This window comes from Melitaea cinxia, chromosome 5 (genome assembly GCF_905220565.1).
Source record: "Melitaea cinxia chromosome 5, ilMelCinx1.1, whole genome shotgun sequence".
NCBI classification, from domain to species: Eukaryota; Metazoa; Arthropoda; class Insecta; order Lepidoptera; family Nymphalidae; genus Melitaea; species Melitaea cinxia.
The window spans coordinates 6,961,844-6,987,737 of record NC_059398.1 but is presented as its reverse complement, the minus strand read 5'-3'; the positions used below and the strand labels follow the sequence as shown (position 1 = coordinate 6,987,737).

Below are 25,894 nucleotides of genomic sequence, written 5' to 3'. Positions count from 1 at the left end.
AATGGTAAAAGAATTAATAACATTAATTTCACAGTTTAAAACTTTAAACCTAAGTTTCATGAGTTAAGTTTAAGTCTTTAAACAAATATTTTACTTCAAAAATAACTTTAATTTTCTCCAGTGTATACAAAATGTAGTAAGATCTGTGGAGAAAAATCTGTAGAGATAAAATTATAATCTCAACTTCTGACGATATTGGCTTAATGTCACAAAGATTTAGAGTAAAATTTAATTAGTTATTAATATCAAGAACTCAATTCCTTTAATGCCGGGACTAATTAACAGAATTACCGTAGAGACTGTCCCAACAATGTGTCGTGTATCCGTTAATAGAGTTTGCGGCTGGAGCATTAAATTGAATGAGCTGCCGAAGCGACGAAGGCTTCCGGCTTATTTCATAATTCTTGTTTCAAAATTTAGCCCAAATTTATTTAAGGTAAAAATTTTTAAATTTTAAGAGTTTAAATATGTAAGTTATTATTATTGATAACATATGTGTGCATTGATACATGGGACAATCAGTCAAGCTTTTGAATAATCATATTTTTTACTGTAACAGACATGTTTTTTTATGATTCTTATGTAATTTGCATTGATGCGATATAAACGAATTAATTTAATTTTGTCTGTTTCTTGTAGATAACAGACAGAGTAACCAACACACAAAAATATTGAAAATCGTTTTTGAATTTTTGATAGATAAATAATGGTTCGTGCTAATATCAGGATCAGACCGTCTGATTAAAAAAATCTTTTTCAGTTACAAAACTTCGTGATGCAATTTATAGGAATTGATTAATATCTATCAATCTAAATATTAGTATTTTAAGAGTAATGAAATCAAAAGCAACGTATTAATTTTTAACGTAACATTAGATAAATGCAGAAAGACCATTGGAAGACCTCTAGTAAGATGAGGATACTCTGGACAAAAACAATACAAACTAAACATACAGACCATAACTGACATTTGTGTGGTCCATACAAATATTTGCTATCAATTTTGCAACACCAATATCAGCTTTCCACCACCACCATATCAGGTTATTCGCTATTATCGTTATGTTTGTGGCGATAGGCAGGTCTCAGTAGAGCTGGACACCGTCGCATTCGAGTAGTGGCATCGGTGAGTACTGATAATACGGTATCCTCTTTTCCAGGAGTATGTATATATAAGAGCAAGCTCTTGGTGTAGAATCTTGTCCGCTTGGTTGTGTGTGCAAGTACTCAGTGTTAGCAAGCGTGGAACAATCCGAAAGTAGATGCCAGATGAAAAGTCGGGAGTGCCTTCCTTCAGGACATGCTTTTGGTTATTGTTCATCTTAATCAACTGATCTTGTATTCCATAGACAAACCATCGGTTTCCCCAAAAAGATCCCCGAATTGCAGCCATTGCACGAAGGCCTTACTGTTCACGTGAGGCGCGTGGAGTGCCTTGTAAAACCGCCCATCCCACACTTTCTCCATTCATACGTAAAAAGCAGAGTTAATCCTCACATGCACTCGTACATCTGCACAGCTTAAAAGGTCGTATGCAACAACGTTATACTGTTTCTGAATAAAGATTAAATCATACACGTAATGGCAGCAACATTTGCTTTTTTTAATTCCAAAAATGTTGATTGCCCTTTAAAAGGCTCGACATTAAATTTATTAATAATCCTCACCACAACATTCGTGGGAGCCGCTTCGGCGATTATGTATCAATTGTGCAAAGGCCGCGAGTTCAATGTTATGATGGGTAAATTAACAGACCCAGGGTCATATTCTTTTGTGTTACAATCAAAACACACGCATGCAATATACTGACAATGATTTATTCAAACAACCTACTGGTTATCATAGCAGTAGATGAGCAAGTGGGCAGGATATGAAATGATCAGCTTCAAAAGAGTCACAAATACGAAAATAGAGGAGTAGGAGAAAGATCGAACGTAGATAAATGCTGCAAAATTTTCCTCTGACTCTTCTACTCCGTGATTATTTTTTTATACGATACAGTAGCTCTAGTAACTTACAGATAGCACTAGCGCCCTTATCCTACCTTATGTTTATGACATAGGATATGTAATGCAAGACATAATGTTTTCTATGTATCTAAAGACAGTGACGTCAGTTTATCAAGAAAACTACTCCATCTGATACTAAATGTTCTTCATCATATGTATGGTCAGTTATTTTCTACATATATGTATTATGTGTCATATTTGTTTATTTTCGTAGTAAAACAAACTATATGTAACGCTTTCTCTATTTCCCGGTCGGACCAAGGCGAAAGTTATTAGAACATCTCCGTAAAAATGTAAAAGTTATAAGTGATAACAATACATAAACAACTGTTATAACATATTTATATCAATTTAATTATTTTTCAAAATCTTGTAGAAAACGGGAAATAAAATGCACTGTATGAATAAATATGCCAATATTATCTTTTCTTGCTAATCTAGGTAATATGCGAGTATTTGTCATTTCGCGTCGGGGTGGTTTTAGTTCTTGTATTAAAAAAATTGTATTATTTGAAATAGAAAATCCGAAATTTAGAAAAACTACCTGTACCTCTCCTTAACATATGAACCTATGCTGTCTTATAAAAAGCTTAATTTTTTCTTACACTCTTTTTTAATCTTTATTCAATTAAGAAGTTTGATCACGAAGTGATCATGTCGCCCCTATAGGAGCTTTTATACAATTTTCTTACACTTGTAAGTTAACAGCAGTAATAAGTAAATGAAGATTTCAGAAAAATACACCTTAAGTAAACATAGACTTACAAAGTAGCAAAAGACTTTTTCATGTTAATTTATAAATTGTTACTTAATAAACTAAGATTAAGTTCCTTAGCCACGATTTGGATTTAATTACCATTTATCAGTTGACAGATCCAATTTATTTCCGTTCCCAATTAATTCTGAGTTTGTAATGTAGCGGGGAAATCATTTGAACGTGAGAAATTAATTACCGATTTGAGATGATCGAAATTTCTGTTAATAAATTACAAACCACCATGGTGTGTCCATTATACCTTGTAAGATAAATAGATTCGATTATAAAAACATCTTTAGTGTTAAAAATAGCGTTAAAGCAGTATGTAATAACGTTTTCGACTTGAATATCTATGTATAAGCCTTACAACTCTAATAACCGTTTTATATTATTATGACGATGACGTTCAATGCTAATGTTACATTGCGTCTTGATTTAGATATATGTATCTCGACTACAACAAGTTAACTCTTTCAAATTATTATGGAGTTAGTTAATTAAACCTACAGTGTGAACAGCATCTTTTACCTTTACTTTACAAAGATTACCGAGGATTGCTTCTTTGTGTTGTCAACCTCCGAAAATCTACAAGTTACAATAGATGAGTAATTGGTAGATTTATTCACATATCATTATTACAATAATTACATAATAAACTTTCATTATTATCATTAAAGAACTTTAATGATTTACCGAGTTGTAATCGCATTATGTAATCGTATGTGGTGTAAGTTACCATTTATCGTCGTAAGTGAAAAGAAAGTTTAAATTTCTCACAAAGAGGCGAAAAAGATTTTACTGTATATGACTCAAAAAAAACCGAATGCATTTGAAAATGTTACTGATTGACACGAATTCGTAAAGTTATGACACTGATGATTGGTAAAATTTAATGAAATGGTGTTAATTTTCATTTTCATCAAAAGTATTTACCACTTAGAAACATGAGTCTTAACATCATAAGCCCAACTTAAAGGTTTATCAGCACTATGAATCTCTCACATAAGGACTTAAGCTCTGAAGCTTGACAGTCAAGTAGCAGTCGTCAGCTGCAAGCACACGTATCATGGACGATAAGGTATAATAATAATAAGTATCCTGAATTTTAATCCGTGACTATCTGTTTTAATGTACCTACGCTTATTTGTCACATCAGAGTGCAAAAATAAAGACAAATTAAAGTTTTTACAGGCTCTGTACCCAAGAGTGCTTAAGTAGGTAGCCTTCGCTATCTGTCTACCCATCCGATTGTCACTAGAAACTGTGTAAAATATACAGATTATTACAGTTGTCAAACTATAAAACTAAAATTAAGGTATAAACTTTAAGTATTCAAAAATGGTCATTTTTTAAATAAATTTACTGTCAAAAATATACTTTTCCATAAAAATTTTAACACATTAGAATCCATGTTGCTCATACGCGATAGGCATATCTAAATCCTATGACCGAAATATCATCGAGTCACCAGTGGTTAGCGCCAAGTTAGATGTGTCGAATAAATAGTAAAAGTAGAACACTAGCCTCACATACTTAAACCGACATTTACATAGCATTACGGGCTATACGCATGTTACTATAAAGACTCAAAAGGTACTTGTGTTGCGTGGGACCTACTACAACGTAACGGTACACAACATTGCCTATCAATGAACTTCAGTAGGTTACGGTCAGCCGCTTTATTTCTAAGTTTACAAGTGTTCTAGTGTTGTAATGTAACACATACCATATAATTTATAAAAAGGGTCTTCATACCAATATCGAACTCTACAGAATATACTATAATAAACATGAATTAGTTAATCCCGATGAATTGAATTCATTATTCAAGCCCAATTGAATCCAATTTCGTAGAGCGAAATTATTTATTAAGGTTCCTAATTTATAGATTTTGCATAATTTATTGTGCGAATGGAAGTCATAGTGGTAAATACGTAAATTCGGATTGAAAGCAAAATTTATTTATTACTAGCTGCACGGACAGACTTCATTATCTCAATAGTTAATAGTAGAAATTAAATAAATGTAACGTTTTTCCAGTGATGACTTTAATTTTTTAATTTCTTTTTTTTTAATTTTTTTTCTTTTTTAATACTAAAACTTTCCGTGGGCCTTAAGGAAGATACAAAAAAAAATTACCGGATTGGTCGAGCCATTCTCGAGTTATGCGCTTAGCAACATTTATTTTTATTTATATAGATTATTTTACGACTAACATTATAGTTAGAACTTTGCATGAGCCCTTATACAGTAATTAGTATATGGAAAGAAATTTATTAACAAGTTATATTTTGGTAAAACTACAGATTTTGCAATTCAAACTTATGAGACAGTTACTAGCTTTACGCACGCAATTTGGATCGCGTGGATTACTGCATTTTGGCTGTTCCGTCTTCTTCTGTAAAAATAGAGCCTACCTAACAATAACGTATCATTCTACTAATTAACGAATTTTTTAAATTGATCCAATTAGTTTTTTTTTTTTTTTGTTTAGTTATTACAAGTTAAAAAAAAATCGAATCGATACATTAATTGATACCCAATTTTAATATTAATAACTTGTAACAGCTTGCAAGTTAGCGATTCCAAGTATTGCAAAATAATTTGGCAAGTGATTGACTTCTTACGAATAACAATAAATTTTCATAGATCACGACTTACATATTTAAGTAACATTCATTTCGCGCCATTTATGTTTCAAAATATTTTATCATACCAACTGTAATGTAATGTTTAGCTGCCCTCTTGTCCCATTCAGTAATTCTAAACATTTATCAAAACATTCCTGGGAAGTTTTCCTGGCGGGAAAAGGACGACTGAACAAAGAATCCCGCATGTAATATCGCAACTTGAAAACAAAGGCATCGAGATATTTCAGATATTTCATTTCATAAAGAACAAGAGGAAAATAAAATCAAAAATGTAGAAAAAATGTTAAAAATGACATGAATCATGAGGAAGCAATTATTGTGACGAGTGTCATTAATATTATTTAGTTTGTATGTATTTATATACGCAGATGGATTACGCCAATATTTTAGCAATAAAATAAAACAATATTCGTTCTATCAAATTATATATTAAAACTATCTTATCTTAGAGTTTTACAACGTTTTAAACTCTTATATAACAATACTTCCTGAAGACTTCACGTTTTACGATAACTTAGCGTATCAGTACATGTCAATCAATTTGAGAGCATCTTGTAGTCATACGAAGAAGTAAATACGTAATGGACCATTGATAAATATTTGTAAACAATTTACATATTATATTGACCAAGTCTGTTTGTGTATTATATCATATTATCAAACAAATTAGTAATGTAATAAATTAGGTCAAAGGTATATTTTGTACATTCATATTTCATGGATATACTTATGTTCATTAACGAACATGATAAATATATAATAAAAAGAATATTTGTTTTGTCTTTCCAATAAGTGACTCAATTATACTGTTTTTTTTTTTTTTTAATTTCATAACGGCCTGATTAGATTTAATTAGTCTTCAATTTGGATGTTGTGCTCGGTTCTATTTGAAATACAAATTTACAAATATATATTATGTTACAACTTTGCATGGATTTTATTGATTTGTGTTTTGTTACCGTGTCAAAAAAAATAAATAAATAAATTTGTAGAACAACAGTCCCTTTTCACTTACATAAATAGCATGAATAAATCAATTTGTTTCTGCTCATTTAATAAAAAAGCGCAGTAAAACACTCTTAACCACAAATAGAAAAGTTTTATTTACAATCTCAGCGAAGTTTCACGTTCGGAATCTTCGAAAACAATGTAACGGTTCCCACTGATTAACGACTTGTCGAAAATTCGTACTATCTACGAACGAAATTGCTCTGCTTGCTTTCGGATTATACTATTTAATCGATTTCATTCCTTACTATGCTAAATATAAGAATTACTTTCACGGCTGCCTTTTTTTTCTAGCATACATTCAATATAATATGTGGTTTGTATTACAAATGAAGTCAATGTTCTTCGACACGCATTCTTCAATTACATGTCTTGTCACGTGTTATGACTTACTTTTTATAAAATCAATATAATTTACAGTTTGAATCAAAATGTTAAACATGTGCACATATAAGATTCATCGTTAACTTTATGAAAGGACCAAGCCGTTACTATAAAGGTATGATTCGGATCTGGGCAGTCGCGACCCGGCAGCCGCGGCCCTGCAGCCGCGACCGCGGTCGCGACCCACCGCTTCGTAGGGAATTGTATGCAATAGTAACCAACGCAAGCGACCGAGCAGCGCGGCCGGGGGGCGTGGCCTACGCGCGGCCTTGGCAGCGCCGCCGAGCCGCTCCGGTGGCAGTTGGGTCGCGCTGCCCGTTCGCAGAGAATTTCTTTTCCTTTACATTTAAGTGCCGTTTTATCAGGATTTGATAGGTGCCTTCATCAATTCTAGACGTATATAATGAATCGATGTTATTCCTCTTTGATGATAGCAAGATCAACATTATTTCATCATCCTCTTCTTCGTCTTCTATCAGTCTCTTCACGAGTTCTCGCTTTCGTATATTTAAATAGTCAGACATAGTGAATATTTTATACACGACTGGAATGCACAAGCGTTCACACTGAGTGCTGTTTGACTACTGCACGTGGCAGTCGCTGCCCGGGTCCGTAAGCTTCTAGCAGCGCTGCACAGCAGCGACAATGGGTCGCGGCAGCTGGTCGCCACTGCCGGGTCGCGGCTGCCCAGATCCGAATGCTGCCTTTAGATGAAAGCATTTAGGAAACTTTTTAATGTTTAAATAAAAAGATTCTTAAATGTTCCATATCCATTCTGAATATTAAAAACGACATTTAGGAAATTTGTGGATATATGCAAAGAAGAAATTCACTTCACACAATTTTAAAATTAAATTTAAAGTGATAATCTAGGGAATGCCCCGAATGAAGTGAATTAAAGCGACAACGTAGCGCTGCTTATAGATCTATCATGTACCATAGTGACTATTGTTTTTGCTTTACTCAGTTTTGAGGCATTTGTCTGATACGTAAGACAAAGTGTAGGAAAATTATGATTAATGGATAGAAATTCTGATTTATTATTAACTTTATTTAATTTGATTCTTTCATAACTTAGAATTGCTTACCATTTTGAATATAGATATATAAGTGTAAGTCCAACAAGACAGATAAAAAAATAAAATAACATTAGTACCTGTTTGATATTTGATTCAAATCTTATCGGTTATTTAACGTTAGTAATGTTTATATACTTTTTTTGAAAAATTAAAATGAACTTAATAGATAGTTATTAACATTTTTATGGATATTAAATGCAAAGGTCTGTTGAACGTGATTAATTTTTCTAATTAAGGTTGCTGTTACATATAACAACCTAATAAAATTTACACTGATTGACAGACAACGAGCGATTCAAACCAGTCGGACTAGAATCGTGTTTTTTAGAAACTAGTTCATTAAATAAATACTTAAAAATAAAGACAATATTCGAAGTGATTTTCTTATTAGGTATGTGTGTAAAATAAAATTGTGTAGGTATGGATCAAGTGTAAAGGTTGGACAATTACATGAGTTGGTTATTTTTTAAGAGTAGTATTCGTTCGCTTCAGCCTGTAATATCCCACTACTGGGCATAGGTATCTTTCCCCATGTAGAAGGATCAGAACTTAATCCACCACGCTGCTCCAGTGCGAGTTGGCGGATATATTCCCTACTATGAGTCAGATGTCAGGTGTATATGATAACAATCGGGACCGACGGCATAACGTGCTCTCCGAGGCACGGTGGGGAGACCCACAAGGACTGCACAAACACCCAGACCACGGCAAACATCTGTATGGCCAATACAAATGTTGGTCATGTGCGGGGATCGAACCCGCAACCGCCAGCGGAACAGGCACAATCCATGGCTGTGACCATTGCGGCAACGCGGGTAGTATTCGTATATTCAGCCAGCCAGCCATTAAGGGTAAAAAATCAAATTACTCATAACTTTTAAAAGAGTAGTCAAATATTAATATTGAAAATTCCATTAGTCACGTGCTTAGCAACAGGTTGCATATTGCACTCATGACATTTTTCATTGTTTTTTTAGTTTATCTTTCGATTCGGTATTTTAGCAGACTTGTATGTAATCATACAAGAACGTCAACATACTGATTTTTTTACCGATAAGATAGCGCAAGGTCGATATTATGTAAAATTTTTCCATTAAAAGTAATGATAAACACTATTTAAGATGACAAAGATAATTTATCGCGACCTTGCTAGGTACATGTTTATATAGGTAAGGTGGGATGTTAGAATTATTTATACAAACACATAATTTAGTGTAGGATGTGATTTTTTTCTACATATGTTTCTACACGCGTCCACCGAAATAATATCATCCAAAATATTTACTTTTAAATGTAAATATTTCGGTATACAAATATTATATTAATAAAATGATACACCGAAAGGTTATATAAGACACAGTTTTAGTGAGAATGACGGTCAATTAGTAACCAGATAGTAGTTCTCAAATCTCAGTATGATACTTGTATCATTCTCTCGTCTATTATGACCATGACATGACGAGAATTAATTACGATGTTAAGGTAGTGATTCATATTGCTATCGTTTGCAACTGCCTTATTATTCTATACCTCATAAAATTTTGTTTTTGCAATTAATAGGTTAATCAAATACGTGTTTTTTTTTCAATCTGGCTGGAATCTATCCTTTTATATATAATTTCTTAAGGAACTTATAATTTCTTTAAGGAACTTTTTTTAGAAAGAAGTAAGTTTACGTTACCTGATCCCAATAAACAGATAACCAATTATATCTTATTATTATTACGTCCTATATGTCATAACTAATGTAACTCAGTACCTGTTTGGTATATAAAACAATTATCATAATATATTAATATTAAACTCACTTTAAATATTCATAAATCAAACTCTTTTTAGCATAGCTTGCTACATCCTAATGCGTTATAATTATATAGTTATAATAATGCGTCTACTAAGTAATATTAATTATAGAATTGCTCTATACAAACGTTTCATTATATGTGATACAAAGAGAGGTATTTTTAAACGGTTTTATTTAGCTCACCCCGTTTGTTTTATTTTTTATTATTCTTTCTTGGGTCAAATTTAGTAATTCAAATTTCACCCTCTTCCTGTCAACCGATTAATCTGAAATTTTGTATACACTTTGGATTTTGGTGACAATACAATTATGTTTATTCATTATCATTATAAATTCAAGATGGCCGCCGCTACAAAATGGCGGATAATTTATGTTTTATTAATCCCATCAATATGGGTATCAAATGAAAGGGCTCAACAAGCAAAATACAATATACTATAAAAAATTGAAATCCAAGATGGCGGCCGCTACAAAATGGCGGATAACGTAGGTTTTATCAATCCCATCAATATGGGTATCAAATGAAAGGGCTCAACAAGCAGAATACAATATACTATAAAAAATTGAAATACAAGATGGCGGCCGCTACAAAATGGCGGATAACGTAGGTTTTATCGATCCCATCAATATGGGTATCAAATGAAAGTGCTCAACCAGTATAATCAATGTACTATATAAAATTAAAATCCAAGATGGCGGCCTCTACAAAATGGCGGATAACTTAGGTTTTATCAATCCCATCAACATGGGTATCAAATGAAAGGTCTCAACAAGTAGAATACAATTTACTATGCAAAATTGAAATCTAAGCTGGCCGCCGCTACCAAATATCTGATAAAAAAATTTTATCAATCCCACCAATATGGGTATCAAATAAAAGGGCTTGACAAGAAGAATACAGTGCACTATACAACCTCAATATTTAAGATGGGCCTTGCAATAATGAAGCACTAAATGAATTAAACAGAATGCGAAATAAAAACTAAAAACTAGAAAATAAAAATAGGTAAAAAAACTTTTTAAGTTAAACGGTTTTATGTTAAACATACATTGCAATGTTTAAGATAAATGTACTAAAAACCAAAAAATAATAAAATAGATACAGTCGTGGGAATTATAAACATATGCATAGACTAGACTAAAATAAAACCGTGGGGCACGTCAATTGTCTACAAATTATCGACTTAATGTGCGATAGAAGAATCGTTTAATTCGTCGTTAAAATAGGCAGTTGGCCCGCAGACGGTGAGGAAATTACTTACTATTTTCTTGCTCATGGAAATTCCAATAGTTATACACTCCATGTAAATAAAAGAGATGTTTCAACTAGTTTATCGTTGGACATTCATACTGCTGGCTGGCGAGGAATCGTTTCACTGCTCGTAGTTTGTCTTTAATCGACAAAACATATGATAAAAGTACTACTCGCTCACCACTATGAAACCCCTTAAACTCGCTTATAATCGAGCTTGCTAGCTTGTTTCCACATTCTAGCCCTACTTATCACACGTCCATCGTTGTCGGTTGAACAACTGCCTAATTATAGTGTAACATTACAAAACAAACATTTTAATCAACGATTGTAGACAATTGACGTGCCCCACGGTTTTATTTTAGTCTAGTCTATGCATATGTTTATAATTCCCACGACTGTATCTATTTTATTATTTTTTGGTTTTTAGTACATTTATCTTAAACATTGCAATGTATGTTTAACATAAAACCGTTTAACTTAAAAAGTTTTTTTACCTATTTTTATTGCATTTATAGGCTACCTAGCATCCATTATTTATTTTTGTATATTATATTTATACATATATACATATTTCATATAGCACATAAAATCAACACATCGTACATATTTTATAAAATATTCGTATTTAATTTATAAAATGTGTATATAATACTATTTACGTTTATTTATATAAGCATGTCCTCAGTATACCCAGAGTGTACTGCGGATTTAACAAAAATAATCTAGAACACAGCTACCACGCATGATCAGTTATTTTGATAAAACAGACTGTATAGACGTAATATGAGATACAAAACATTTTATCAAAAAAAAAAAGCTAAATAATTATTGAATAGCTAAACATTATAATTGTGTCAAAAAACAGGACTACAATCGTACCATTACGCTTAACGAATGCCTTCGAATGGTTTATTCATGTCCATTTTTCACACCTGTGCAAGCACGTGAAGGCATCTCTTATTTACGGAATTCGGAATAATGTGACATATTGTACTGAATTGAAAATTGAAGTATAATGACTACGTGAATTAAGTTACATATACATAGACAGGATACTATTACTGCTAACTAAATGAATGCACAATAATCAATTAGTACTCTAACAATGCCAATGTTGTGGAATTTTGTTCCGAAACAAAGATTATCTAATGGATTTGAAAAACTACCACCAAATATCATGTATATTTTTTCTTCGAAAATCATAATAACTTTTTTATATATTGAATCATCATCATCATCATCATCATTTCAGCCTTACAGTCCACTGCTGGACATAGGCCTCTTCAAGTTCGCGCCATTTTTGGCGCTTTTACTCATGTGCTTTGCCCGAAGTCACCACGCTGGGCAGGCGGGTTGGTGACTGCGGGGCTAGCTTTGCCGCACAGAAGTCGCTGCTGCCCGCCTTCAGCCTGTGTATTTCAAAGCCAGTAGTTGGATGGTTATTCTGCCATCTGTCGGCTTTTAAGGTGGTAGTGAAACTGTGTTATCCTTTAATCACCTCTTACGACACCAATAGGAAAAGAGGGGATGGCTATATTCTTTACTGTCGTTGCCACACAGCTAATATTGAATAATATCATTGAATTATCAGATCCTAAAAACTGTCCAAACTTATCTGATCAGACTATTCTAATACAATCGTATTCGCTAAATTTCTAATATTAAAAATATAACAATTCGTTGAAAATATTTTGATCGATTGTTATTTTTTCTCTATATATTTGTTACTATACAAAAATCAATCATTCAATCACAGCAAATGGGTTATCTATTACAGTATCAATCATATACCAAACATTTCCCAAATCTCGTCATTTTATCGCATTAATTCGTAATACCTTTGCCTATAACATGTTTCTTATATTTGATCGACAGATAACTTTCTATACAAATACGAACATTTGATGAACTTGTCGATCAACTTCTCGCTATAATGTGGTATCAATTAAAATCGTTTAGTTGGAATCGTTTGAGAAACGACTTTTATGAATAATAAGAAGCCTTCGAAGGGAATTACTAACGGGAGTTGAGCTAAGGCAATAAATAAGCAAGAGTGTTGTAATGTTATGCACGAATGTTTTAAAATAGTATAGACGGATAAATACGCAATGTAAATTTAATTAAATAACCCTTCACAATTTACATATTGGACCGACGATCTACGTAAGATTGCCGGTGTAGGCTGGATGAGGATTGCGGAAAACCGGGATGTCTGACGCGAACTTGGGGAGGCCTATGTCCAGCAGTGGACTGCAATAGGTTGAATTTACATACCACAAGGAAATATTTAAATATTTTGAAATAGTGTTTCATTGTACAGAAATCTATAACATGTCTATTGATGCTTAAAAATTGAAAATTGGAAACAAACGTCAAGGTTTTTTTACATTCCTCAAAAAGTTGTGTGTTGTTAATTATAATTTTTTATTAAAATTTTATAAAAATCTTTGCCTTCTTCCTTTTCTATTATTCACCATTTTTTTTTAGTTTTTAGCTATACTACTAAATGGAGAGCCGCTTTTTTTGTTCGATTATACTGCGAAAACTACTGAACATATAAGATGAGAGGTTTTAGTGTATGAAAGATTGACTTATTATTACATACTCTTTAAAATTATTTTGAATACAAACTCAAAGAATTACTACATACATATACTTATAAAACTTTCAAAATAACTTTTGCAAGCGCATTGCAATTAACAAAGAGGCTAGATTTTTCATAATTTCTTAACTTCATAACAGTCATTACTATTCAAAAACTGCAATTTATATTAAACATTATTTTTATTAAAATTAATTAAAATAGTATGTTTTTTAATCAACGCTGTAATCAGAATTTGCTATTAGATGTTTTTAAAGTGTGTCCTTTATGATGCATACAACACGTATATAAAATTCTTGTGTCACAATGTTAGTTACAATACTCCTCCGAAACGGCTGGACCGGATTTTATGAAATTTTTTGTGCATATCGGGTAGATCTGAGAATTCGCCAACATCTATTTTTCATACCCCTAAGTTATACGGGGAGGGGGGTTAACGGAGGTTAATAACATATATGGCAAAACAACGTTTGCGGGGTCAGCTAGTTTTTATATAAAAGTGGTATGTTGCCGTAAACAGTTGGCAGATCCATCCAGGCATATATTCAAGAATAGAAGTATAATTCGCTTTGTTTTTTCTTTAATAAAAAGTTAGTAAAAATAATATGCTTTTTTGTACCTGATAAGCGTTCATTTTATAAGTATTTCATGTAATACTGTAACCAAACTGTAACTTATCATGTTTATAAATAAAAACAAATTTAAATGAAGCAAAACTTATATAACGACTACATACTTTAATTACTCACATAAGCTCCACCGAGACTTAAGTCTGAACTAGTTCTAATTGCTAACACTGCAACTTAATATTCTTGTTAGGGTATAATTACAAGGGTCATAAGATGACTAAGTATGTGCGAGGGAGGAATTAAGGGACTCCAAACTTGAGCCGACCAGCCGACTAACGAGTCATAAAGTGCGTGTTTAAGAGGTCGTATTGCGATTAGACGCGAATTATATAAAAAGTGTTATACAACAGTATCAACTACTTTTTCACTGTAGAGTTTTTTTTTTTTTACATTAAAAGAAAAAGAGATTTTTAAGAATATTCAAAGTCGATTGTATTATATTAAATTCTTTCAACAGTGTAATTGCGTATTACGTTAAGAAATTATGTTAAATATTTTAAAATTATTCTAACTTTTGTATTCGTTTTGCATAATATTTTTAATGCGGAAGGACGTTATTTATTTAATTTCAAAGATAGTATTCAAATCTACGCAATATAATAATTCCTTTTAAATTTTAAATTATCTCATTCCTCTAACAAACTTGTAAGTTTTTATAAACCTTCACTTTCACGACCTAACTTTTTGCCTACCGATAAAATTAATTAAACGTCCATTTAGGCTTATTATTATTATTGTAATGTCTTACAGATATTTATCACTAGTAGATACAATATATAAACAAATTACACAAGAACTATTGGCCACAAATCATCGGTCGATTGTGGTTTGTACCTCTAACAAAAATGACCTTTACGTCCCGAAATTGGCCAACAGACACAAAAAGCAAACAACATTATTTCATATATTATAAGTTATTTGCAACATTTATTACTTAAAGGGTACAGACGGTTATGAATTACTACTATTTTCTATTGTTTTTTCTTCTAAACTAAAGGTTATTTTAAAAAGATAAAGCTCATATATTTATTTCTTTTAACTCTAAGTTTCTATAAAACGTATTTTTTTAAAACTAGCACTAGAAAGTATTTATACACTGACACGGTTATGTATTTAATTGATGACCAATATTAATTATCAGTCACGTTCACGTTTATTTATTTTCGTGAAGAATTTATAAATTAAATAATGTTGAACCCAACGCATAAACGATATAAAATAAATATAATAGCAGAAATAAAGCTTTACTTTTAATTAAACTTTAAAACTGGTAAACAATTAAATCTCAGTTTCATTATTATTTATAGTAAAAAAATAATTAAAAAAATTAAAGTTTATTTAACAATTGTGTTAAATAAGATAAAAAGAAAGTTTTTCCATGTCTAAAATTTCACATCAGAAACAATAGTCAATTAAACACGCAATGCAATAACAAGGTTGCTAACATAACAACAAATTGATAGTGTTTGCACTATTCCTGCCTTCACCGGTCTGCCTTGAATGCGGCTTGAATAGCTCTCGAATATATTCTAGCATTGTCAAATCGTAACTACGAATTTGTAGTTATATACATATATATTTACAGTTCGCAGGTCCACTAAAAAGCGAGTTTGGTTTTCTAGTTTTGAACTGTTTTATAAATAAAGGCTTTTTAGATCAAAACAGAAAACCGAGCGAGGTTTGATAAAAATATTCAACTATTTATATTCAGGCACTCAATTGTGTTCTAGACTGTTGACTGTTGTGAAAAAGTTAGGAAAAGCAATAGTAGATTTTTTTCGAGTCTAATTAGCAATTGAAAAACTCCGATTCCATTTTGTGCAACAAGTTCTACAAATGAGAAACTTATACTTTGTTAAAGAAAAAGAACATAAGTAAAGAATTATAAGACTACTCATATCAGCCAATCCGCAGTTAAGTAGCGTAGGTGGATTCAACTCCAACCCTTCCCCTACATGGAGAGAGATACCTATGACCAGTAGTGGGATATGGCTGGCTGAATCGTGGTTAATACCACAAAATGAATCACTTGCCAAACTTATTTTAGGCCAAAATTGAAATAGCTAAATGACAAACAAAACAAAGTCTTACCGTCTCTTTAAGTCCGCCATCAGAAACGATATATATTTGCCAAAAAATGGTAAATATATTTCATGAACACGTCTCGTTTTCATATATACAAATATAAAATATTCCTTTTAATGGTAATACAATATTTCACGGTATTGAACTAAACGTGTGGCACCTTCAAACACTTGTGCACTCAAAATACAGCTGACTTAAAACAAGAATCACGTTGTTTATTACGTGTACTCAGCATGTTTCGTTGAATCATATTACGAAATATATTAATGCAATATATACGAAATAATTTTAACTACTTTAACACTGTCCAACTACGTAATTTTTTGATTATCTGTATATTAATACGTGAAGCAAAAACTTTGTACCCCTTTTTACGAAAATTGCGCGGATGGACGAGTATAAAATTTCGTACACTTACAATTTATATAAAAAAGATGTGCAGAATGCTAATATTTTTTTTTTTTATTATGCATAAAAACATATTAAACCAATAAAAAAACCATTACATACACTTCCGTGTATTTCTCTCTGTAGTTGATTGTCAAATTTAATTTTTTTAAAAAGGTTCTTTATTTCCATTATTTTTTTTCTTTTTTTTCAATTTAAATTTTTAATTATGGTCAAATTTCGACCTCTGGGCGACCACTAGTAATTGTAAATATAAAAATTAATAAAGTCTTTTAATCGATTTATCTATCGCCGCCGAAACGTTTGCAAGCGCATAACTTCCTGACGATTGCACCAAATTAGGTTTTTGTATTTATTATAGCTATACCATGGTTTGGTTATTGAAAATTGAAAAAAATTGATATATTCATGAAAAAAGTTTGTAGGTGGGTTCGTATTTTGCATTCCTTTTTCGAATGTACTACATTGTTCACGGTCAATGTCTCACATCTATCTGAATGGTCTTCTAACCTGTTCCAGTTCAGGACATGCTTGAAACGTGACTTAATTATATCGTTAACGTTTCGAAAACGTTGACAAAACTTTAATTGAAAATTATGTTTAACGGTCTGTTAAGTATTATTGAAGTTATACTTCTTTTGGGGCGTTAGGGAAAAATGGTGAGGTTAAATTTTTACGATGCGCGCACACACCGTCACAAAAAACCGACACCTTGAAATTAGCTAGCCAACGAATAAGTTAGCAACGTGAAGTTAGCTAGTCAATGAAGTATAACTTCTTACGTGCGTACATAAGTACACACACTCTTTTTTTTATGCCCATGAGTACTATTTTATAGCTTTTATAATATTCAACTTAACTTGGCCATCGTTATTATTATTTTTCTCTAAGACCCTAAAATAACTTGACTAAATATACTATTGTTATAAGTCTTGCAAAATAAGTATATAATTATGTATATTGAAATATATCCGCTAACCCGCATTCGAGCAGCGTGATGGATTAAGCTCTAATCCTTCCCCTACACATGGAGAAAGAGGCATTTACCCAGCAGTGGGATATTTCAGGCTGAAGCGTACAATATTAGTATACAGCTATATATAAGACTATTATTTAATTCTGTCTTCCTAAAATAACTAAATCACTTCTTAAATAAGATAGTTATATGGTTATGTTGCACTTCTAAAATAATGTATACACAACAAAACAAAACAGTTACTAAAATTGTTTCAGACTGTCGATATTAAAATATTACAACATTACACCAGCAGAACATCATTACCAGTGCTGCAAAAGTGTAAAATAAAAAATCGGTATATTTAGCTCCGAAAAATCGGTAGAAATCGGTAGATTTTTACTCGGAGTAAAACAAAAGTATTTTAAGTCAATAAAGCGTTCATTTATTTAAATTTGTTCCGTTGAATTAAATCAAATTCTTTATTTTCATGAATATATTAATACATAAGATGTTATTAGTTACAATGTCTCATATAATCTACCTTAAACGGCATGCAAATTTTTGTTCCATTTATAATTATAATTATTTTACATTACAGAAAAAGAAAGTACTCAAAAGCAATACGTTTTATCACTAAGAAACATTAATTATAGAAGTAGTCCATACAATGGAGACAGAAAGAAGTAATTTATTTATTTTGTTTACAAAACCAACAGCCTTATTCGCTAAACATATCACTCCTCTCACTCACACACTCACTCTACAGCGAAAGCCGCAGCTCTGCCGCGAAAGAAGTATGAATTAGCGATGAATTCACGTAACACCTCACAAAATTTCGCAACTACATTTAATTTGTTAAATGCGAATTGAATCTTCCCATGTCAATAATGAATCCGAATACTAATTCTAATCCATCGATATAATCCAAAAATAATCCATCACTAATCTTATACCTAATTCAAGAAACGAACCCGAAGAAAGTTATCTTCAGGGATTTTCCCTAGTAAACTCACCAGACAATAATAAACTCTATTATATGACGTGTTAGTACATTAGACAGCGGATTTGAACGGTCATATTCGACGTGGTGCGAAGAATTTCGGGAAGTCCCCGTGCATTGATTTTGTGTTACCGTTTTCTTTTAGTGCTACCGTATTAAGAATATTATTTTACCTTTTTTTTTAGAAAATTATTTTACATTAGTTGAAAATTCAAAAATTCGGTAGATAGCACTGCTAAATCGGTATATCGGTAGACAAGGGCCAAAATCGGTAGATCTACCGATAAATCGGTAGCTTTTGCAACGCTGATCATTACTATTTATATTACAAATTTATGAGATTTGTATAAAATGACTGTACCTAAATAATGACTACTATTCTATTCGCATAGGTATATCATAGCCGTGTAACGTGTTACATAAACTAATCGTTATATTATTCAAGCCATTGAAACAGCTTACTGCTTTCATACTCTATAATCGTTTGCAATTAAATTGATATAGCGTAAATAGTCCTGTATTAATTAATTGATTAAACCACTATAGCACTTCTGCACTCAGACACAAAGTTCAAAATTGTATTTTTGACGCTTATGTTTTTTTAAAATACTTAGATACAGGTTCGATTAAAATATTACGTTTATATATTATGTATTCATAATAAACATTATTTTATTGTGTAATATATTTTTAATCATTTTTGTCCATTGCAGGTCACAGAATTTGAATTAAGTCATACAATCACGTATGTTCAAATTGACAAAAGGCTTTTATTCAAATGTTACAATAATGTTGTTTACTCAATTGTGTTTACATAGTTAGGAATGTGTACTTGTAAAAGAGCAGTTAGTAGATTCGTAACAACATGCATTACAGCATCTTTCAGTATTAGCTCTTAATTCGAATCCACTCTAACCATTCCGCATTCCCGCAGTGAGTGGTTTGCTAATGTTCAACCACTAGACATATATCTATAGTTGAAGTTACAGGATCTATTAGCAAATTGTATGGTAAACTCAAATGAAAGATTTAAGTCAATGGTGTAATAAAATAGTTTCATTCAATATGGAATTTATATAAAACACTATCTGACGCAGCAAGCTCATACCTACGGCCGCTATATTTTATCAGTCAAAGATTTTGGACGATTTTTTTTATTGTTATAAATACCTTGACCTTGAAATACGAACGCAAAAAAAACCAATTTGGTGTCAAAATTATGTGCGAACATATAGTTAGGATTCATTTTTATTTATAGCATTTACAAAACGATTTTTTGGTGTTTACTTCTTAAGAATCGATTTTCATATAAGGCTCCCAGTATAAAAAAATATATATGAGAAATAAAATTCAGTCGTGCGTCAGAGCTGACACACACTTTTTTTCCCGACAAATCAATTGCAAGGCGTCGGTATTTAAACATCTTTTTTTAATAAATTATTAGCATACATTTTTAATCTACAAAACGTTTTGAATATAATTGCGACTCATTATCATTCATCATAGACATTTTACACGCCTTCATTAATTTTAATTAGGCAGAATAAATGTTTTTATAATATAATCATAATTACGACATTGTACCTACTAAAAAAGATATAATCTTCTAATATATATTCTCGTGTCATGGTGTTAAACATTGAACTCCTCCGAAACGGCTCGACCGATTTTAATAAAATTTTGTGGGCATATCGGGTAGGTCTGAGAATCGGCCAACATTTATTTTTCATACCCCTAAGATATAAGGGGGGGGGGATTAAGCGGGTTAATAACGTAGGTATATGACAAAGAAACGTTTGCGGGGTCAGCTAGTATTTTTATAATTTAAAGCATATTATACAAACAGTAACTTTATATGTGAGTAAAAAAAGGTTAACAATGTCGCAGTTCGCTGCTTTACTTCCGTTTACGATTTCAAGTTCATACGGTTTACGGTTTATAAACAGGCTTCCTAAAATCGCTATCCACTTTTAAAAGTCATGACATACGATCAAGTAAACAAACAAAATCCTTAGAAAATGTACGAAAGATTGTATAAAAATTATTTACGAGCCTATAATTTTCTATATTACCTACGAAATTGAAGCTCTGGCCTAAAATTATCTTTATGTTTTATAATACTGTAAAATCTCTTTCAATTTGTTATAATCATTTTAATTTAATATCAAGCAATAATTTATTTTTATATTTCACTTACTTAGTCTCATTTAGTTGTAAATTATTTTATTATATTAGGTATATAATATCGTTAAAATGAGTTTTTGCCATGTAGGTATACCTAATTTAGTTCAACATTCATTGGGTGACTAGATCGGAGCGTCGCGCATACCAATTAAGGTCACTTAGACGAAAATAACATATCTTTATTATATTTACACACATATATTTTCACATGACCTTGATTTTATATTTTTTATATGTTTAACTCGATGACAAAAAATCGATCCTAAATTAATAATCTGTTTTATGTTTTTTTTTTTTTTTTAATATATCACAAAATATTGAATTTATTTTTAATTTTCTATTTTAATTGCATTCCAAAATTGTAGGTGTTCTATATATTACGTATATACTTACTAAATACGTTTACGTCAGAAATAGTGATTACAGATTTATGTCCATCATAACTTTTACTTGACGTTGTTGTATTTGTTAATATCATTAATTAAACTTTAAATACCTTCTTAATTTTTAGTTTATAGACTGTTAAAACGATTAGTAAACAATAACCTACATTCCAATTTGTTGTTTTCTTTTCGTAGAAGTCGTCTTAAGCTATTTTATATATTTTTTGTTTATTTTATTAATGCAATAATTCTATTTTATCGTAAAAGTTGACAGGAACAAAACTTACCTGAAACAAAAACAAAAAGAATTTTTAGTTAAATCTTCAAATACTTATACTTAAAGAATTATCACATCAGTTTTAATAATAGCGCTACTGTTGTTACAGTCGTTGAAGTTTTCCGTCAAACACGATTCCGTATTTCCAAACACAGGTACGTTAAACGCCTAAAAAGAGCAAACAATGTACCTAACATAACATACATAACTACTAAACATCATATTTTAGTCGAATTTCCAATATTTGTACCAATATCTCTACACATTAACATCTTTTTTCACTAATATTACATTTTTCTTTAGTTTTGTAAAGAATTTATAAAGATAGCTTGTTTACCATTAAGAACTTTATTTGTTTTTATTTCATAATGCTTTCTCCGTACATCTTTTTTCATATATATCGTGATTACGACTGATACCTACGTTTATTAATAGCTTCATTACCTACAGTGTTACAAAATCCATAATTTTATCACAAAAATTTTAAAGGCTCTTTTATAAGTTGGATATTATCATGCACTGCATCGTTACGCCCCAAGGAATGCCATTGTTTAGACTTGAACATTTTCAATATGAATGCATGTAACTTTCTTTCCATTGTTTACTAAAAGCGTTCCCGGCGATTTATTGACATCAATGTTATTATCACAAGAATATAACTAGGTAATTCAAATGCCATAAGAACTAGCTACATAGTATGATAAATATTACTGATACGTACAGTCGCTGCTTTAGTTGATATCTCTGACGCATCTTGTCTTATTCTATTGTTTCATCAATCACTTTACTAATAAGCGCAATCACCAACTTTTTTCACGTGAGCCATGCGGCAACTATGTGGACTGAAGTTATCAATTAAACATACAGGTTTTAGCGGCACGGACGCGACCGATTTACGCTATTTAATTTTTTTAATATGCACGATACGTACGAAAATTGTCAGGTTGCATACGATATTATTAAGGGGCTACCCGGCCGAATTTACTGTTTTTACATTCCTTATAGTATGCTTGAACGTTGAATAAACAATAAAGTTCTAAAGACAATATTTTAGCTTGATAATTGATCTGTAATTGTGTCTACTGATATATTGAAAAATTTACCTTATCACGAGAAAATGAATTTTTCGTGAACGCTTTTCTTGGTCTAAAATCCGTATAAACTCGCTAATTATGCAACGCATAGACATGAAACTTTAACCAGTAGTGAATAATGCATTACTCTTCAATACTGTCTGCCAATTTTTCAATTAAATAGATAATTTTTGAGAAATCTGTAATATTGAATTTCGTAAGTAAACCGGGCAAGCGGGTGTCTGCGCGGGCGACGAGGAGCATTCGCCTCTCGGCCGTTGTATGAGGAGCTTGTGTCGTTTGATGCGACGCGCGCGCATTTATTGTTTATTATTTTATTTTTATTGACCCCACAATTTTGACATTTGTGTGATAGGACACTGTAGACACTTTAGTTTTACAAGTGAACGAAAGGACGCATTTACTTATTTGCTTGTGCAAATACTGTTTATTTAGTTTTATAAGCGAGCGAAAGGACGAAATAACTACCTATTTGTTTACTTGTGTAAATTGAATATGCCGAAAGTATCAAAAGTGAAATGATATCAGCAACAAAGGCTCACGGAAATAAAAATCGCAGTGTAAGTACTTAATTACGTACTGATTTTTTATCGTAATTTTATATTGTATTGTAAGTTTATTACAATACAATAGAACGTATTAATAAAATTAATATAATATCAATTAAATTTACTAAAATTTACAATATAAATAATCATCTTATTATTTTATTTACAGAGCTCAAAGAAAAAGACAGGTACTACAACAACTCGATGTAAATATAGAAAACCAAGATTTAACTTCAGAAAATTGTCAACTTCGAACTTGCGATGTCACACAGTAAGTAAAATAGGCTAAGAGTCACACCGCATTATTAGACACTTCCTGACTGGGCTTTGCGGACTTGGTGCGGTTATAAAAAAAGTAAATCGGTATGTGAACCCGACTGCTTAAATCGCTGTGAGTGATTTAAAATCAAGTCCAGTACTCAGTATAGGAATCTAGATTGAGTACTGGACTTGTTTATCTTTCTTTTCAGTTTTTATGCAGTCGGTTTTTATTTATTTCTTTTAATTTCCTTTTTTTACTTAGGATTAGTTTAAATGAAAAATGAGTACCTAGCCAGGAAGTGACATTTTAATCGTAGGCATCGATTACGTAATAGTATAAGTTTTGTGTGTTATATGTATGTGTGTATGTAATTAAGTATGTATGTATGTATGTATGTTATATTGTGTATTCTTTTTGTCTTTATTCATACTATCTAATGAAATGACAGACCTACTTATAATCGACGAATAAAGTATTTGTATATGTATATTATTTATGAATGTATGTTTTAGTGTGTCAAACATACCTATATAGTACCAAAAAAAAAATGCAGCAATAAGTGTACTAGTATTTGTTTGCGTGGATGTGTGTGTAGATATGTGTCTTTGTGTTATCTTAATTCAATGTGTACAAAATGTAAAATATGTTATTATCTTAGTAAATGTATATTTTTTTCTAGGACTACCTTCAAAAAAGTGCCACAAGGTCTAGATTTAACTACGCCTATGGCACATAAGAATAAGTTTGCAGAGTCAACTAATGGGTTTAATTCAACCTATTGTCATGGATTAGAAAGTGAAGAAAAAGAGGTATTTCCATTTTAGTTATCACTGTATTATTTTACCTTTCACATTTTCATTCTGGTAAACAAATAAAATATGTGTTCAACTTTTTGTTCTCGATTCAGTTATTTTTTTAATTTCAGTATACTGTTACTACGGAACCGGAAGAAATTATATCCGATAAACACGTCGGAAGGAAGATTGTGGCCATATCTCAATTCAAAAATTACTCAACTTTTGTAAACATGGCCATCTAGCGTATTCATCGAATGATATAATACTAACAGGAGAAAATCAAAATAGTCTGATATCATTATTTACTTTTCAGTGTAAAATGTATAACGTAACTCTTACAATCGAAAATGATATTATTATGAATTAATTTGAATGCATGTGCAGTAGCTGGTACCATCGCAATAGGATGTGGCCGGTCACAACTTGAAGAAGTGTTGTCAGCTATAAATTTGCCTAGTTTCACTGAAAATACATACGACCACAATCACAAGGTTATTGGCAAACATCGTCATCTCATTGAGGTGAAATGTCCCATTACAGCGCATAGAATCGGCATAGACGAAGCTATTAGGAAGACAAAAATAACCGTCTGGAAAATAAATAAGAATGGTCAATACCACATTAACAAAAATTGGTATTACCAAATTCAAGGTCAATTACATGTAACACAAAGCAAAAAATGTATATATGCGGTATGGGGCAGTGAAAATGAATCGCTTAGAATCGAAATTATTAATAAAGACGATAATTTTTGGCAGAAGGAAATAAAACAAAAGTTGACAAAATTCTATATTGACTGCATACTTCAAAAACTGATTGATCCGAACACATTATTTAAGAAATATACTCAAATAAAAGCAAAAATGTAACCGATTCATATTTAAAAATAAAAATCACAATTTTAAATCAATGAGTGTATGTTTAATCATGTGTACTCAATATAATAATTGTGTTTGCAGGCAAACGAAAAAAAACCGACTTCAGTTATATCGACAAGTAATAAAACGCAGGTAGACAAAAAATTAGTCAAGTAAATACGCATTATCAAAGATTACTCCAAAAGTTGTAATCAGATCTCGATGAAATTTAAATGTGACCACATGATAAACATCGGCTTTCGACTAAATCAAAAATTGTCAAAATCGGTACATTAAAAAGTTATGCGGATTTTCGAGTTTTCCTCGATTTCTCTGGGATCCCATCATCAGATCCTAGTTTACTTATCATGGTACCACACCTAAGATATCTCCTTTCCAACAAAAAAAAAGAATTATCAAAATCGGTCGATAAACGACGAAGTTATCCCCGAACATACATAAAAAAATATATACGGTCCTCCTCCTTTTTTGAAGTCGGTTAAAAAGAGTAGGATTTTTTTTAATTTATTCGGCCCGCTGACTAGTGGTCTCTTTACAATCGACTATTTGGCTAGTCGGCCAAAGCTATAATCAGCACATCTATACTAATTAAATTACTTACCAACAAATAGATATCCAGGTATTTCTTTTTAGTCCATCCCTATTTGCAAATTAACTCTGTAGCGTATTTAAATAATTTGCAAAGTTAGTATTCACATATATTTAGAAGTGAATTATAAATAAAATATATTTAGGTATTTTAATCTGTTTGCGTTATCAACTCTCGGCCTATAAAATCGATTGATGATTGCGCGTTGTAATAATACGCAACAAATCCGCTAGATGTCTTATTTTACCTCACG

General features: G+C 31.4%; 1 protein-coding gene and 2 long non-coding RNA genes across 3 annotated transcripts in view; 1 reads left to right on the top strand and 2 right to left on the bottom strand.

Moving 5' to 3' along the window:
• Positions 1-25,894, bottom strand: part of LOC123653483 (plasma membrane ascorbate-dependent reductase CYBRD1-like) — a 56,990-nt gene that overhangs the window by 16,722 nt on the left and 14,374 nt on the right. Inside the window, exon 2 of the mRNA XM_045589479.1 lies at positions 2,080-2,097. Coding sequence (XP_045445435.1) covers positions 2,080-2,097 — 18 coding nt within the window. The remainder of the gene's footprint in view (positions 1-2,079; positions 2,098-25,894) is intronic.
• LOC123653487 lies at positions 21,129-22,431 on the bottom strand. The gene is made up of 2 exons (XR_006743109.1): positions 22,195-22,431; positions 21,129-21,483 (listed from the first exon to the last, which is right to left on the bottom strand). It is a non-coding gene; the product is annotated as an uncharacterized LOC123653487 (long non-coding RNA).
• On the top strand, positions 22,665-24,910 carry LOC123653486. Its single transcript, XR_006743108.1, has 4 exons — positions 22,665-23,127; positions 23,285-23,386; positions 24,057-24,186; positions 24,303-24,910. It is a non-coding gene; the product is annotated as an uncharacterized LOC123653486 (long non-coding RNA).